Source organism: Piliocolobus tephrosceles, chromosome 9 (genome assembly GCF_002776525.5).
Source record: "Piliocolobus tephrosceles isolate RC106 chromosome 9, ASM277652v3, whole genome shotgun sequence".
Taxonomy (NCBI): domain Eukaryota; kingdom Metazoa; phylum Chordata; class Mammalia; order Primates; family Cercopithecidae; genus Piliocolobus; species Piliocolobus tephrosceles.
In genome coordinates this window covers 55,676,590-55,695,357 of record NC_045442.1, presented here as the reverse complement: position 1 = coordinate 55,695,357, position 18,768 = coordinate 55,676,590, and the positions used below count along the sequence as shown (strand labels likewise).

Genomic DNA, 18,768 nt, shown 5'->3' with positions numbered 1-18,768 from the left:
CTGCCCAGAGATTCTGGGAGCTGCTCCTCCTGGGTCTTTTCCTTGGCTACTGCACAGCAGAAGGGTGGCATTTTGGGTGGTTGAACCTGTGCTTGGCTATTTGGGACAATGGGAAAGAGATGGAACAAGACTTTTCTCTCTTCTGGCTGGCAGTGGTGTGTCTTGCCCTTTCTGGAGCCACAAGGGTGAAACTGTGCTCATTCTCTAGCCAGAGACCAGCCAACAGGTTCTGGGGATTTGCCACATCAAAGTGTGGGGTTAATAGCATTGCCACCACCAGTGCGGACAGCATCAAATGCAGCAAGTGAATGAGCAGGCAACTGTACATTCCTTTGGTCTTCCTCTATGGTCCAGTGTGCTTAGGAAAAAAAGTCGTATTCTCCTGAAAGAATCTAATTATTCTGCTCCTTTGTGTTATAAAGTTTTGTTTAAGTGTTCTAAGTATTAAGAAATAACTAAAGATTTAAAAGTTTTAAAAGCCCTAGGTCTCTAAATGATCCAGTAACCGGTTGTTGTTCTAAAATTCTGGAGTAACCAGTAACTACTCCTTAGACAATGGCTATGAAATTACCAGAAATCCCTTAAGTTCCAGATTCTTCAATACCAGAAAAAAAATCCTAAGGTTGTGAAAGTAATAGCTCACATTTATTAAGCATTTTTTTTTTTACTACATGCCTAGCAGTGAGCTTTGAATTTGCAACCCCACTCTTATCCTGTTTTACAAATGAGAAAACAGGCTCAAAGCCAACAAGCAATTGGCTTAAAATCCCATGCTAAGTAGCACAGACTGGACCAGAACTTAGATACAAACTTGATTTAAAAAGCATCTGATCTTAACCATTACTCAGTTCCTATCATTCTGGAACCAGATACTAGAAAAATGTGCCTTCTTCCTATCTACTCCATCTTGACTAAGAAGAATAAAGGAAAGCTAGGAAGTAATTGAAAAAATTGTTAACTTGCTTAAAATAGTTTTCTGTTTTCTCCTTCCTCCATGTGTATCTAAAGCAGCCCAAGGTCACTGATGTTGACCTCAGAAATCCTGAATTTATGTTTTATTCTCATTGTTCAGATTCCTCTTTCATGATATTCAGGCATTCCTACACCTGAGGAGAAGCTTTGCTCTGTTGCTGCTTTGTTTGAGGAGCTATAATACCAATGAAGTAAGCAGCACCTAATTTCCTGATTTTGTTTCCCTCACACAAACCTGTTACTAGGTTAAAAATTTGGGTGTAGGTATAGGTGGGGAGAGTGGATGTGGGTGGGGAGGAGGGCCATTGACCCGGTATGTGGGCTCATATTTATGAAAAGTCTCGTGCAGTTGTTAATTTTATCTCTAAGTCAGGCCACATATTTGGTCATTGTAACTGTGTGTTTATAGCATTCATCTTTTAAAAAGTAAGTTGCCAAGACCAGCTTGGTTGGGGAGACTCTAACGCAGCAGCACTAGAGGAATTAAAGACACACACACAGAAATATAGAGGTGTGAAGTGGGAAATCAAGGGTCTCACAGCCTTCAGAGCTGAGAGCCCCGAACAGAGATTTACCCACATGTTTATTAACAGTAAGCCAGTCATTAGCATAGTTTCTTTAGATTTTAGATTAACTAAAAGTATCCCTTATGGGAAACAAGGGGATGGGCTAGTTATCTGCAGCAGGAGCATGTCCTTAAGGCACAGACCGCTCATGCTATTGTTTGTGGTTTAAGAATGCCTTTAAGCGGTTTTCCGCCCTGGGTGGGCCAGCTGTTCCTTGCCCTCATTCCCATAAACCCACAACTCTCCAGCATGGGCTTTATGGCCATCATGAACATGTCACAGTGCTGCAGAGATTTTGTTTATGGCCAGTTTTGGGGCCAGTTTATGGCCAGAATTTGGGGGCGTCTGTTCCCAACAAGATTTATCATGTTATAACTTACATCCAGTAAAATTCAACAATTATAAGCCTACAGTATGATGAGTTTTGACAAATTCACATGGTCAGGGTTTACATTAATTTTTTTGGATTTATTAAATTATAAATTACGTATAATTCACTTATTTAAAGTGTATCGCTCCCTTGGTGGCTTTAGTATATTTAGAGTAGTACAACCATCACTACAATCAATTTTAGAGCATTTTCATCACCCCTGAAAGAAACCTCATATGCATTAGCAGTCACTCCCTATTTCTCCCTACCCCAAAACCTCCCAGCCCTAGGCAGCCACTAATTTACTTTCTGTCTCTACAGATGTGCCCGTTCTGGACATTTCACATAAGTGGAGTCATACAATATGTGGTCTCTTTCAATTACGTTTTCTCACTTAGCTTAAGGTTTTTAAGGTTGTACATGTTGTTGCATGTGTAAATATTTCATCCCTTTTTATTGCTGAATAATAGTCCATTGTATAGATGGAGTCTCGCTCTGTGACCCAGGTTGGAGTGCAGTGGCACCATCTCAGCTCACTGCAACCTCCACTTCCTGGGTTTAAGCGGTTCTCCTGTTGCAGCCTCCTAAGTAGCTGGGATTACAGGCACCTGCCAATAGATCTGGCTTATTTTTGTGTTTTTAGTAGAGACGGGGTTTTACCATGTTGGCCAGGCTGGTCTTAAACTCCTGGCCTCAAATAATCTGCCCACCTTGTCCTCCCAAAGTGCTGGAATTACAGGCATGAGCCATTGCACCTGGCCGAATATTTAGTATATTTAATATATTCTATCTATAGTCTATCTTAATATGTAGGCTATTTTCTATATATATTCATCACTCTTTGGCTAATAGTATTAACTTTTAAGATGTAGATATTTAACCAAAACCTGGGTTTTCATATCCTCTTTTTTGCTTTCTTTCAATATTTAGTATGCTAGTAGTCAGAAACATGAAAGTAGCTTAATCCCATCTTGACTTCTGAGACAATCTGATCAAGGCCACCACAACTGGATTTACAGTTGTACTAAAATTATTATTTGGAGGCCGGGCACAGTGGCTCATGTCTTTGATCCCAACACTTTGGGAGGCCGAGGTAGGCGGATCACGAGGTCAGGAGATCGAGACCATCCTGGTTAACATGGTGAAACCTTGTCTCTACTAAAAATACCAAAAAAAAAAAATTAGCCGGTCGTGGTGGTGGGTGCCTGTAGTCCCAGCTACTCAGGAGGCTGCGGCCGGAGAATGGCGTGAACCTGGGACACGGAGCTTGCAGTGAGCCGAGATCGCGCCACCGCACTCCAGCCTGGATGACAGAGCAAGACTCCATCTCAAAAAAAAAAAAAAAATATATATATATATATGTATATATATCATTTGGAGTTCACCCCCTGGAATAGCTATTTCAAACTGTAGAAAATACTTATAGAATTGTGTGTATACACACACACACACATACAGAACGAAGATGACTCAATATGATTTTACAAAGAGTTTTAATACTTTAGAAGCACAACAGGGTGGATTCTTTTTCTTTTCCTTAAAAACCGATGTTGATATATAACTATATTTATTTGACCTTAGAAGAGAAATGATACACTGACATTTTGAAATGTCATTGGAAAGTGCCAAAATTAAGTCATTGGTGACTATAACTTTTAAAGGACTTACGTTAGTGTTAACGTGATGACATTTGCTAATATATAAATCAACAAAGAGAGTAGTTTTACCTGACAGTTTAGGTCTTTGACCCAGAGGAGACTTATTTTAAAGTTCTATCCTACTTAAAAATGGTTATAAAAATCAGTTATAAGTGTGTTAACACTGTTGCAGCTGATGACTGCAGATGCACTTTTTACCCCTTGAACAGTATAAAATGAAATTGTTTAAGAAATGGGAAAGCGAAAGTAGAAGTCGAATAATAGATGTGGTAGGGAGAAGGCGGATTCAAGAACTAGAGAAATGATCACTTGTGTTATGCCTCTCATGAAATGAAATGTAATTAATTTGTATTTGAGTTATGAGCTTCATTTTGCATTAAATATATTTGTTTGCCTATTTTTAGAATTCCCCCCAAAAATCTACATTTTTGCTTACATTTCATTAAAACACCCAAAGAATGACTTGTTTACCTACATTTTTTGTTTGTTTGTTTTTAGGTATTGGTTAATTATTTCTCAATTCCCAGGATTCCTTTACTCAAACTGAGGTGGTATAGGATAAATGATATATGTTTGGAGGGACAAAAGTCATTGAGGGGAAGAGTGGCATCAGTATTACAACTGCTTCTGGCTGAACAGGTTTGCTCTTTAGTTTATAAAACTTGTTACCAACATTGGAGTCAGAGCTAAAATACAATTTTCGGTAGCTTTTGAAGTGTTTCATTTTAACAGCTTCATTGAGGTATAACTCATACATGATAAAATTGATCCATTTCATGTGTGCAGCTCAGTGATTTTTAGGATGTTCATAGAGTCGTGCTACCCGTACCACAATCTAATTTTAAAATGTTTTCATCATCCCACAAAGAAGCCCTGCACCCTTTAAGTCATTCCCCATTTCCACCCCTGAAACTTTTTTCCAAAGTGGCTTCAGCCTTTTCATCTGCACCAGCAGCGTATGAGGGTTTCAGTCCACCTCCTCACCCGTGGTTTATAGGCTTAAAGTGTCATAAATGTAACTGTAGGAAAGTCATGGAACCCAGCATGCTTTAGACTTTTGACTCACCTCACAGATGACTAGATCAAGGCAAAATCAACCTGGAATCAACCATTTTTTCCCAAGATAAAGTCACAGGATTCTAGGCTCTTAAAATAGAGTGCTTCAGCACCAGACAGTCTGGTAGTGATTGAGATTCAAATAAAAATGTGCTACTGTTGAACTCCTTTTGTATTTCAAGTGAAAAGTCTATGTATGAATCTTTAAGGAGATATTTATAGACAATGCTCAAATGGGGGTTATTAGGGAACGATTATTTTGGGGAAGGGAGCAAAGGCAACAGGAAACTGTTTTATTTATTTGTTTCCTTATTTATTTAGAGATGGAGCCTTGCTCTGTCACCTAGGCTGGAGTGCAGTAGCATGATCTCGGTTCACTGCAAGCTCTGCCTCCTGAGTTCAAGCGATTCTCCAGCCTCAGCCTCCTGAGTAGCTAGAAATACAGGCGCATGCTACCTTGCCCAGATAATTTTTGTATTTTTGTATTTTTTAGTAGAGATGGGGTTTCGCCATGTTGGCCAGGCTGGTCTTGAACTTCTGACCTCAGGTGATCCACCCACTTCGGCCTCCCAGAGTGCTGAGATTACAGGCGTGAGCCACCCCACCTAGCCGTTTTTTTCTTGGAAAAAATATTCCACCACTTAGATAATATAAATGATTTGTTCTACAATATATAGAAACAATTATTTCTTGGGGTTATAAACACAGACTTCTTGAAACTCATTCTTCTTGAATTTACATGGAGAGTATCATTTTTCTAATCTTGTTTCGCTATGTGAGCCCTGTAAGAACTGCCCTCTGCAACTCCACCAAACCTATCAGGCCTATCCTGATTACACATGTATGTTCATGTTGTTCCTCTTGCCTTGGCCGCCCTTATATGAATCTCTTCATTGTTCTTTAGAACTAACCTACTTTATGAGGCCCTTCCACTCCTGCTCCCACCTTGAGTGCTTTCATTTCCTTTAACTCCTAAACATTTAATATCCATCCACTTGTTTGGCACCCAATCGTGTACATACTCTCTTGTGCACATACCTTCCCACATGGAGACACTTTCCCAAGTACACATATCTTACCTTCCTAAGTGAGTTAAAAGAGCTTCTGAGGTCAGGGACCATGCCTTCTATGTCTTCTGGTCTCCCTTAGTAACTAGTGCAATATAACGTAAGTGTAAGTGATCAAGAACATTTTGAATAAAGACCACTTTCTTCTTCTTCTATTTTTTTTCTTTTTGAGACAGCATCTTGATCTGTTGCCCAGGTTGGAGAACAGTGGCATGATCATGGCTCACTGCAGCCTTGACCTCCTCGGCTCAAGCTATCATCCTGCCTCAGCCTCCCAAGTAACTGGGACCACAGGTGCATGCCACCACACCCAACTAATTTTTAAGACCACTTTTGTCTTGCTGCATTTCTGTAAACATTAGGATAAATAGGCTTAGTGAAAATTTTAGTTAATATGGAATTTTTATTAAAAAGAATGCCAGATAAGGGAATTTATCATATTAGATCATAAAATATGAAGAAGGGACGATAATAGGAAGAAATTTTCTTAAAAACAGATACTGCACATCTATATTTCTTATATTCTATGGTCATCAACAATATTCCTCAGCTTTACCTTTGTCCCAAATGGGACCAAATGGAGTATAGATGGTTAAAATAATCAACTTGAAATTACTGCATACTCACAATATATTTATCCAAGTAAATATATTGTGCAAGTAAAGAAATGAGTATCAATAACTTAACAAAATAATTTACTGGGTTAGCTCACAAACGTGGAAGGCTGGAGAAACCAGGCTTCGGTATCTCTGGGAGGTCAAGGTAGTAGAACTGACAGAGGTCTCTTCAGTGCACTTTCATGGGGATCCGGAATCTCTGCAGATTTTCCTTTCCTTTCCTTATAGCATTTCACTCAAGATTCAGGCATTTCAATCAAGATTCAGAGTCCTGAAAGCTTACTGGCTTCTCCTGGGTTATCTGCCCTTTATTGCTCAAGGTTGAGGAAACTTAATTAACAGTCCCACAAGCCCTCTAGCCGTAGGGCAGATCTATATTCTCAAAAAGGAAGTTGAGCACCATTACCAAAAAGGAGAAATGAAGACTAGCCTATTTATAAAATCACCTTACGCAGTACAGAATATCAGAAAAACAGGTGGTGAGAGGCACCTAGGGAATAGAGGAAGCCACGAGAGGAGGGTGCTAGAGTGACAGAATACAGGAAATCACTAAGTGGTAGTTTTCACTGTGTTCTATTGAGACTACATGTATCTTAAACTCTGAGATGATGACAGATCAGAAGCTGTTAGTCATCACTATAAAAACTTGCCTTTCTAGTCAGAGTTGATGTGCATGGGAACTTTGTATTTCCAAGGTTTGCTCTCATAAATATTTACTGTGAGAATTTCTTTGGCTCTTGTCCTACATCCTGAAATGTCACCGAAGGCAAGGCATGGCAATGCAAGGTAGGGCAGAGGTATGTGGTATAGAAAGGCATTTTTGTCTACTTAGATTTGAAAACTGGTAAGGGAGATAATTCTCTTCATCTTCCCCCATTACCTGCAACCTCTCAGGAATACTGGCTTTATTCATGATTCTGGTGCTTTGTCTCTATAAATGTGTACTTTTCCTGAAGTGCTGTGACTGGAGCATTTGAATGAAGAACAATCTCACATGCATTTGTCTTCATACAACCTCTTAGTCTCTTCAGGTGTTTGGCTATTTTATCATATCCTATCTAGTTTGAGGAGTTCAGACAATATTTTCTTTAAAGAGGATTCTGAACAGAAATTGTAAAGTACTAAATTGTCATTAGAAAGACCAGCATTACATTGTTTACTTTTACAATAGAGTAGATAAGAGAGTTTACGGAGAGAGTAAATGTCCAATGGAGGAACATATTTGATTACTACAAAAGTTTCTGATTTGGAAGTTTGGATAATTCTGTTAACGCAATCATGTGGTTTGAGTGTCTGGATTTTATACCTACAGTTTTGTTCACTACTTGTAACATCTTTCTGTTTTTGGTTATTAAATGTTGAAAGTTAATTTGTATAAAGACTTATGGCACATGGTGACAGGAGTTCTGCCCATTGCTCTGAAATCAAAGTGAAGAAATAAATCCACGGAAGCCCAGGCAAATGATGGGTGTAGCTATGACTCTCTAAAGGTAGCCAAATGCCTTGTCATCTAATTAGGCTGCGTGTGAATGGATACTTGATATTCCTACTGTCTTCAGACATTATCTGTTGAAACCACAGCCAAGTACATAGTTTGGCAGAATCTGTGGGCAAAGACTCTGTTGCACCTGACTGTAAACCTGGCATAGTGAAGAGACATGGAAGGTGCAGGGTAAGTGGGAGGCCCTGCTGGGGACTTGAAGGTTAGGCCTTGGATCTCCAAATCCATTGCCATGTAAGCTGTTTAGAAAAAGAAGAAAAATTTTTCTTTTCTTTTCTTGCCTTTTGTTGCTGCTGTTGTTGAGACAGGGTCTCACTGTGTCCCCCCGGCTGGAGTGCAGTGGTGCAATTACTGCTCACTGTAACCTCAAACTCCTGGACTCAAGCCATCCTCCTACCTCAACCTTTGAGCAGCTGAGACTACAGCTGCACCACCACACCAGGCTAATTTTTGTACTTTTTTGGTAGAGATAGGGTTTCACTCTGTTGCCCAGGCTGGTCTCAAACTCCTGTCCTTAAGCCATTTGCCTGCCTTGACCTCCCGAAGTTCTGGGATTACAGGCTTGAGCCACTGTGCACAGCCCAGATTTTTAAATAAAGTACACACCATTTGGGTACCAACACTAGTAGAAATCAAAAAGAAAAATAGACCAATTTTTCCTATGAATTAAAAAATCCCTCTCCCAAAATAGACTAACATAGTCAAAATAATGCATGAACCAGGGAAATTTAATCCAATAATTCATGGATGCTTCAGTAGTAGAAAACATATAGTTTACCATATTAAAAGTTATAAAGGGAAAATTGTATGACTATCTTCCTATACACTGGAAACACATTTGATAAAATATAATAACGATTACTTATATTAACAATCAAAAGTATAAAAATGCAAATTACTTTCTTAACTTTGTAAAAGAAATCCAACTGAGCACCAGAGACACCATCATGGTATTTGAGGGCATTCCCACTAAAGTTAGGAATTAGACAAAAATGTATACTTTTGTAAATTGATATTATTCTGTATGTACTGTTCAATGCAAAGACAAAAGAAGGAAATTAGGGGCCAGGCACGGTGGCTCACGCCTGTAATCCCAGCACTTTGGGAGGCTGAGGCGGATGGATCACCTGAGGTCAGGGGTTCAAGACCAGCCTGGCCAACATGGTGAAACCCCATCTCTACTAAAAATACAAAAAATTAGCTTAGCTGGGCATGGTGGTGGGTGCCTGTAATCCCAGCTATTCAGGAGACTGAGGCAGGAGAATTGCTTGAACCTAGGAGGTGGAGGTTGCATTGAGCCAAGATCATGCCATTGCACTCCAGCCTGGGCAACAAGAGCAAAACTCCGTCTTAAAAAAAAAAGGAAATTTGAAGTATAAATATTTAAGACATATAAGGAGATAAAAATTATAACTGTAGGTGACTATATGACTGTATTGCATTGTGTATTGTATATTCAGAAAATCATCTGAAAATCCACCACAAACAGGATAATTTTGTAAGGAAGTGGGGTGTAAAATTAACATACAGACATCAATAGCTTTTAAACATACAAACAGAAGACAAATAAAAGAAATGACCCCAATTACGATATTAGCAGCAAGGATAAAATCTATAAAAATACAGTACAATGAATTATTATTATTATTTTTTTTGAGACCGAGTCTCGCTGTCGCCCGGGTTGGAGTGCAGTGGCCGGATCTCAGCTCACTGCAAGCTCCGCCTTCCGGGTTTACTCCATTCTCCTGCCTCAGCCTCCCGAGTAGCTGGGACTACAGGCGCCAGCCACCTCGCCCGGCTAGCTTTTTTGTATTTTTTTTAGTAGACACGGGGTTTCACCGTGTTAGCCAGGATGGTCTCAAAATCCTGACCTCGTGATCCGCCCGTCTCGGCCTCCCAAAGTGCTGGGATTACAGGCTTGAGCCACCGCACCCGGCCAGTACAATGAACTATTGAGGAACATTTTAAACACTAAGAACATAGACGGAGACTTGAACAAATGCAAAACATATTATGTTCTTAGAATGAGTTGACATCGTAAAAGGTCAATTCTCCATATATCAACTTTTACATTTAACTCAGTCCTAATGAAAGCATCATCTGATTTCTTTTTGAACCAGACAGGCTGATTCTGAAGTTCATATAGAACAGCAAACATGAATAGCTACAAAATATTGCAAAAGGAGTGTAATTATAAAGACAGAAAAATCCCCATTAGAGAGTAACATATGGTAAAATAACTTTTATAAAAAATATTCTGTGATTAAACAAATGTGGTAATGATGTATGAATACACAGACCAATGGAACAGAATAGAATATCCAAATACACCTAAGAATTAGGAATTTCAGCTGACTTTTCATCTCCAAAATGATACACCACATTTATACTATAAGAAATGCAAGTTGAGTGAGCTGAGATCATGCCACTGCACTCTAGCCTGGGCAACAGACTGAGACTCCGTCTCAAAAAAAAAAAAAAAAAAAAAAAAAAAGAAAAAGAAATGCAAGTTGAAACTATGATGAAATGCTATTTTAAAATCAAGAAATTTGCAAAAATCCAAAAGTTTCACAACACATTCAAAATCCTGGAGACAATATTAATTAGTTCAATGCTCTTGAACTTAATTTGGTAGTATCTGACCTCAATGATCCTCCCACCTCAGCCTTTTGCAATACTTTCTGAAATTACAATTATAATTGTATATTCCCTTTGACTCAGCAATTCCTCTTTTGGATTTTATCTAACAGATGTACCTATAAGCAAAAAGGTATATGAATATGTAAGGTTTTTCACTGCACATTGTTTTTCATTGAAGCCATAGGGACTGGTCAAACAAACTTAAGATAAAGTTCCATACTGGAATATAGTACGGAAGTAAGAAATGAATAAGGAAGGTCAATATGCATTGATGTGCAAGATCTTCAAGATATTTGTCAAGTGAAAGAGAACATATACCAATGTATATAATATGCTCTTTTTTGTGTAAAAAATAGAGGAAATCTATATTTGAGTTTGCCAGTGTATGCATAAAGAAACCTTAGAAGGATATACAAGAAACAAGATGCACTGGTTACCTGTGGAGGAGATAAGGCTTAGGTGGGAAATAGGTAGATAGGGGACTGTTCGTCTTTTGTGTTTTTTTCATTTTGAACAATGCAAGTGTTTTTGCTATTGAATAAGTAAATAAATAAGCAAGCATACAGCCATATGGTCTAAGTACATCCTATGTACTTATAAAAATGACTAAGGTTGCTGTCTATGTATTGATAGGAAAAAATCTCTCAGGATGTTAAGTGGACAAAGGAAGGTGGGGAGTGTAATGTATAATACACTACTTTTTTATGAAAAAGACATTGAGAATGTTTGCTTGGTTTTGCTTATACATGCATAAAGAAACTGGAAAAATACTCCAGTCAGTGAGCATTGTGATGTGCTGCCAGTTCCCCTCCAGGCCCCCTTCAGGAATGACAGAATCCTTGCCCCAACTGTCGAGAATGCTGACAGCTCTTATGGGGATAGATTGCCTCCTCTGAAGGGAGCCACCTCACCTTGGATCACCACCCATTCCTGGGTAGCCACATCCAGTGTATGATCAACATGGAAGTATGGATGGGAAGCTCCCAGCACCCAGCTCAGCACAGCTCTGAAGGGTCATCCCAACTTTAGAAATCCCCTTCTTTATAACTGGAAAGTTATCCGCAGCTGATCTGCTCCCTTTGCCACCTATGCCCTTCCATAGGCATCAACTAGAGAGCATTCCTAATCAGTCTCCTTCTTGCTAGGAATCTGCTTCCTAGGGAACTCAAGAAACTAAAAACTAAGAAACTAAAATTAGTGGCTCTCTGTGTTTGAGGAGGGTGGGAACCTGGTGAAGGTAGACAAAGTTGAGAAGGCTATATTTCACTTTATGCCTTTTTATAATTAAAAAAATTGTACCATGTATATGCATCATTTATTCAAATAATAAATGCAAATGTATTTGTTAACTTGCTGTGTCAGTGATATTTTATGCTTTTCCATGCATGTCTTTGGAGAACCTTTTTTATTTTTTACTTTCGGAGGAGATATTTTAACCCCAAGTGCTGTGTCCTACCATACTCTAAATAAGCTTTTCTTTTCTGTTTGTTTTTGTTTAGGACCTGCAGAGAAACGTCTCCGGATTTTGTCTTACAATGGAACTTAAAAAGTCACCTGACGGTGGATGGGGCTGGGTGATTGTGTTTGTCTCGTTCTTTACTCAGTTTTTGTGTTACGGATCCCCACTAGCTGTTGGAGTCCTGTACATAGAATGGCTGGATGCCTTTGGTGAAGGGAAAGGAAAAACAGCTTGGGTTGGATCCCTGGCAAGTGGAGTTGGCTTGCTTGCAAGTAAGTGGATAAATTTATGCCTCTCTTTACTCTTTAATCATTTAATTACACTTACTACATCATGAACATTATACAAGGCAGAGAGGGCTTTCTTTTCAAAGTATAACGTATCTTTTCCCACCTTCATTAAAATGATTGTACTTTCACTGTAATAAATCTGTGTGAAAATACAGGCACTCCCTAAGATGTTAAATCATCCATCCATTCATTCATTTCTTTATTCATTTATTTTCTACGATGTGCCAGGCAGTGAACTAGATGCTACAAATGAAAAGATGAACAGCAAACACATAGTTCCTGCCCTTAAAAGTCTCACAGTCTTGTAAGACACACACATGTATGAGTAAGAATGAGTCAGGGAGATGAAGGTAGTGATCCAGGTACATTCAAGGTGTTCAAGGTACACTGGTAAGGACCAAAGGACCAAATGGCTCTCAGCAGCCCTCTAAGCAGCTTCTACATGGCTTGTGATTACTCTTCTTTGCTTCAGATACACTGTGGTCAAATCACATGTCCTGTGGTCATGAGAACTTCACAAGAGAAAGCAGACATAGCAAAGAGTCTCACAAAATCCAGTCCAATCCAATCACAAAATTAAAATCCTCATTAAAGATTTTAATATAGTGTTATGTATAAGATATATGTGATATATTTTTTGTGTCTCCAAAAGTGATATTCCTGATGAACAGTTACATATGATGTAATAGTGATTCCTGTCATCTTTAGAGAGAACAGTAGAGACTTTTTATTTCCCTTTGCACCATTAAAATCATATGCCACTTCAACTTCTACAATCATAGTTGGAACTCTGCAGTAATATTTAGTGACCATTACTCCAACACATTTGGAACTATTTAAGCACAAAAGATGGTGATCTAGATAGAGTCAGTAGCCCTGGGCTCTCTTCCTGTATGCTATGAACTCACCACTATTCATTGAGCAAATCACAATCTCTATTCTTATGGGGAAAATAAGGACATTAAATATGATTTGTAAGGTATTTTTCAGCTCTAAAATGGTTTCTTGAAAATATGCTTAAAACAAAATGTATTAGTCATTCCTTCTTTTAAATATGCTTCTCTCCTGAATTTTAAAGGGGATGTCTTTCAAAAAAAGCAATGCTTCCAATTGTTATATTACCTTGTTAAATTATAAACAAGACAAAAATGCTTAAAAAACAATGTGGGATCATCTCACTATGTCAGATAAGATGACTAAATACAAATAAACAAATAAAAATATTGCCATTATGAGCTCAAGGGAAACAGGAAAAGTTTGCCCTAGATTTGTTTCATAGAGTTTCTCAAAATAAGGATTGCTTGTAAAGCCATCAAAGTACAAGTGGATGATAATTGATAATGTTAATAATGCGATTTGAAAGTATTTATTTCTAAAATAAGACCGGTAGTGGGGAGGAAAGAATTTTTTAAATGTTCTCTAATTAGTCACCATTTCTATTAGCAAATACTAAATTAAACAGAAATGTAATTACTTTGGCTTCCAGCAAGGGTCAAAGGATAATTGAAATGCTAACTCAATTAGCACATACTTGAAGAATGAAGCTTCTTTTCACAAGTCTGTCCAGGTTGGAGTAGAGGGTTGAGGAAAGCCTAGATCTCCTTAAGGATGGGCATTGGTGGTCAAAGCTGAAGCTGACTGTTTTTGACAATTCAACTACAGCTCTACACGTTTTCCATGTTTCTAGGTGGATGATCACTCATCTCAAGAGCCAGGAGCAGCCCTCTTTACTCTTAGGCAGAACTGGCTACATAATTTGCAGGCCCCAGTGCAAAATGACTATACAGAATCCTTGTTAAAAAATTAAGAATTTAGTGGCAGCAGAGCACTAAACCAAGTGTGGGATCCTTCTAAGCACTGGGCCCTGTGCAACTTGCATAGGTCACAAATCCAACAAGCCAGCCCTGCTTGTAAGGACCAGAGAGTTAGGCCATCTTATCAAAATTCTAGCAGACAACAAGTACTTGAAGGAGCTTGAGGGTGGAGTCAGAAGCTAATTCAAGTCCTGGCTCTACCACCATTGAGCTGAGTGACCTTATGCAAGTCACTTAACCTCTCTAGGTTCAATGTCATTTGCACCTGGTGAGCAAAGCTTTTAAAGATGAGCATAGAAAAAATGAGGGCAAATAATTCAAGAATGAAAAGTGGTGGGGAAAGAAAAGGATGGCTAAACAGCTATAACTTACGCCTGCATATGTGTGTGTGTGTGTATATATATATATGCATATATATATATATATATAAACATACATACATACACTTTAGATATTGTGTTCAAGTTTCAGCATGGCTGGCTTCATTGAACATATTGTATTTGATGTTGGCCTCTTTGGGTTCCTCATAGCATAAATTAAGAAGCAAACTCTGAAACAATGTTTATGTAGTATTAGTAACCAGTGTCTGGCAGTGTGCAAGCCACTTTGACCATCTGCTTTATGACAACTTTGTTCTACAGAGAAATAAGTGGATCATTAGTACTTTGGAAGTGGAATAAGTATTTTTATGTTGGTTACTCAAACGGACATCAGCTGTTCTTAGCCAGGGAGATAATTAGGATCATCTATGGGACCATTTCAGCATATAATTGCGTGGATTTGACACTCAGACATTCTGATTCATTTGGTCCATGATGGGGCCTAGATTAATGAATTTTTTATTTTTTTATTTTTTATTTTTGAGATTGGGTCTTGCTCTGTCGCCCAGGCTGGAGTGCAGTGGTGCTGTATTGGCTCACTGCAACCTTGACCTTCCAGGTTCAAGTGATCCTCCCAACTCAGCCTCCTGATTAGCTGGGACTACAGATGTATGCCACCGTGCCTAACTATTTTTTTCTTATTTTTTGTAGAGACAAGTTCTCACCATGTGGTCCAGGCAGGTCTCAAACTCCTGAGCTCAAGGGATTCTCCTGCCTCAGCCTCCCAAAGTGTTGAGATTACAGGCATAAGCTACTGTGCCTGACCTCATGAATTTTTTTAAGTCCCCAAAGTGATTTTTAGTTAGGAACTACCACTGACTTAAGTCCTCTATCTTTAAATTTTAATCTTTAACTTTTTGATAACTCTCTGATGTACGATTTGCTTTGACATTTTTTAAAATAAAGAGAACTATTGTAGATTTCTTCTTGCATGTGGCACTACTCATGCCATGTAAATCATGAAAAGTAAATTGTCTATAAAACCTGCAAAAGAAAGGGACCCTTCAGGATGAAAGATGAAGACAGTTTTTGGAAAGATGGGCAGGAGAGGGAACTGGAACTTTGCCAAGATTGTGCCTAAGCATGTGAAATATGAAGTCCTACTCCTGGGCGTTGACAAACCTAGATTTGGACAGTAGCTCATAATAGCATATTACAACTGTGAAAAGGCATGGAATTCTGGGCTTTACACTCTTCGTAATCTTAATTCTTAATTCCTTTTCCTTGAAACTTAAATAATTGAGAAGAAAATACTTCTTCCCCTTGCCTGATTTCTTTGTTTGTCGGGATAATCCCTGGGATGAATAAAGCTGGGTAAGCAGGATCCTACTCTCCTGGGTTATACATTGTGAATGAGCGTATTCTCATTACATATATTCCTAAGGTCTCTGAGCTAGGGATGCCAAGATAGAAAACATCATCCATGTTTCTAAGAGGTTTGTAGTCTCAGGGAAGAGACAGAAAAAAAAGGTAACTAATAATTTGAGAATTCACAAGTATCAAGGAGAATAGCAATGGCAGAACAATCTCTGAGGTTTTAGAGGGATAGCTTTTGAGGAAGCTATTGAGATGGGTCAGATAGGAAGATGGACTTTCATAAGGAGATAGACAGGGAGAGGGAAGTCCATGTGAATTAACTTTATGCAGAGGCCTGGATCCCATACTTCAGAGGCTGTGTTCTGGTGGAGTAAATTTGGCTGCAGAGGAGGGATTATGTTGGAAGGTGTGACTGTCAGTTTTATGTGTCACCTTGGCTAGGTTACTTTCTCCAGTTGTTCAAACATGAATCTAGGCGTTGCTGTGAAGTTATTTTGTAGATGTGAGTAAAGTGCATAGTCACTTAACTTTAAATAAGGCAGAGTATCCTAGAAAATCTAGATGGATTTGGCTCAATTGTTGCAAGGCTTTAAGAGCAGAAATGAGCTTTCCCCAAAGAAGAAATTCTGCTTGTAATTGTAGCTGCGACCTATCCCTGAGAGTTCCACCATGCCCTTTCTAACAGCCTCCCCTACAAATTTTTGACTTGGTTAGCTAGGCAGGTATTGTCTGGCTGCCTAGTAAGGTTATGCCAAATGTGTAGGTCAATTCCTTGCAATAAATGTCTTCATATATACTTCCTACTGGTTTTGTTTCTCTGGTTGAAACCTGACTGATAGGGGAGGAATGGAAGGTAACTGAACTAGAGAGCTATCATGGCCTTGCATTGTTTTAAGATGAGCTAACACACCCTTTGACTAGATATTTGTTCTCCAAATTCAAGGAAACGGTGGTTCTGTTTCTCACACTACCCAAGTGCTGAAACAGCAGGAAACAACACGGAGATCTAGTCTGCAGTTTTGTACTCAAAGCAGATCTGAGAGTTCTTGCCCTCTCCCTTTTGTCTTCACTTCCTCCAAAGGTGTTCAAACTCATAATATGAGTCAGTAAACCTATCACCATGTTAATACAGTGAGTCAGTATGGCTAGGCCCACTTGCTGAATGAGTTATGAGTGCTGGCAGAGCTGGGTTTGGGCTTTATCCCTAAGCACTGTTAACTCCTTCAAGAAGTACTGAATTCCTGCCTCTCTCAAGGATTCTGTTGCATTGGCATGTTCCCAGTGTGCTAGGCAGATTTAAGATTGGTAGGAATAAAGACCAGGTTTTGGTTAAGCTTTCTGCCATCTAAATATCACCAAACCAACTAAAATGAAAGGCAGCCAGGGTATATGAGATCAACAATTTGAGTGGGTGTGGCTCCTTAGTGCCTTTTTCTTTTTCAAGGAGACGAACTTGAGATTTACAGTCTTTGCTGGAGCAAGGATTGAGGAACCTGCAGTTTGGGGGAGCTCACACCTTGGGCTCCCTGCATTTTAGGCGGAAAGGTAGAACCTTCACAGGCCCAATTGATCCACTCTGTTAGGAAATCCTTGCTGCATGGCAGGTCCATAACTTGGTTACTGCTATATTTTGTTTCTCACTGTAGCATCAGCCAACTTATGTATTCATTGCAGCAGACCTGGCCATCCTTCTACTCCTGGCACTCTCTGAAACTTTCTAGGAAAAAGAAGTGCGTGGAGGTTGAGTTTATTTTCCAAAGGGAATAATTTCATTCCCAAAACTATCCTATAATAAATTAAAAACTGAAAAATCACGTTATGTTTCTATTTCCTCCATTTAGAATACATGTTCATCCCTTTTGTTGACGTAACCATACTTCGCAGCCTAGTTCAAGGCTTAGTTCTGTGGCCTTGGTTGTTCTCCCTCTTATGAAATCCCCAAACAAGCCATCTGAACCTTTCTTTTGGTGCTTTTGGCCTTGGGTTTTATTTTAACCCTTGATGTGAGTTTGTTTTGCCTCTTGTCTAGATCCTGGATTGTGTTTGATTTCTCTGTGTCCTTTTCTAACATTATATGAGACTCTAGAACTGTACTGTCCAGTACGGTGGGCACATGTGGCTACTGGGCACCTGAAATGTGGCTCATTCCAGTTTAGATGAGCTATAGGTATAATAAATACACACTGGGCTGGGTGTGGTGGCTCATGCCTATAAAACTTAGAGCTTTGGGAGGCTGAGATAGGAGGATCACTTGAGACCAGGTGTTTAAGACCAGCTTGGGCAACATAATGAGACCCTGTCTCTGTAAATTTTTTTTTTTTTAAATAGCCAGGAGTGGTGGTAACTTAGGAAGCTGAGGCAATAGTGGCTTCTAAACACCAATACTGACAACAGTAATATTGGCTCTTGAACACTAATACACAGGCAATGGTAAGTTCTGGAAAAACTTTCACCAAAGGCAAAATAAATATAAAGGCAATGATAGATGAAGCGTGTGTGTGTGTGTGTGTGTGTGTGTGTGTGTGTGAAGTTCCCATTATCTTCTTACTGCCTTGCATTTTATTCTGAAATTACATCCTTTCCACTATTAGCTTATTTAAACATTTCTTCTTCTCTAATTAAGCAGTAGTAATAATAGATGGCTATTACTTTTTTTTTTTTTTTTTTTTTTTTTGAGACAGAATTTTGCTTGTTTCCCAGGCTAGAGTGCAGTGGCGTGATCCTAGCTCACTGCAACTTCCACCTTCCTGGTTCATGCAATTCTCCTGCCTCAGCCTACTGAGTAGTTGGGATTACAGGCATGTGTCACCACACCTGGCTAATTTTTGTACTTTTAGTAGAGGCAGGGTTTTGCCATATTGGCCAACCTGGTCTTGAACTCCTGACCTCAGGTAATCCACCTGCCTTGGTCTCGCAAAATGCTGGGATTACAGGCTTGAGCCACCATGCCTGACCGGTTATTACTTTTTTTTTTTTTTTTTTGAGACGGAGTCTCCCTCTGTCGCCCAGGCTGGAGTGCTGTGGCGCGATCTCGGCTCGGCTCACTGCAAGCTCTGCCTCC

General features: G+C 39.2%; 1 protein-coding gene across 1 annotated transcript in view; it reads left to right on the top strand.

Annotated features, from left to right (window-relative positions):
- The window catches only part of SLC16A9 (solute carrier family 16 member 9), a 58,802-nt gene that overhangs the window by 11,296 nt on the left and 28,738 nt on the right, over positions 1 to 18,768 (top strand). Inside the window, exon 2 of the mRNA XM_023185604.2 lies at positions 11,947 to 12,178. Coding sequence (XP_023041372.1) covers positions 11,983 to 12,178 — 196 coding nt within the window. The 5' untranslated portion in view covers positions 11,947 to 11,982. The remainder of the gene's footprint in view (positions 1 to 11,946; positions 12,179 to 18,768) is intronic.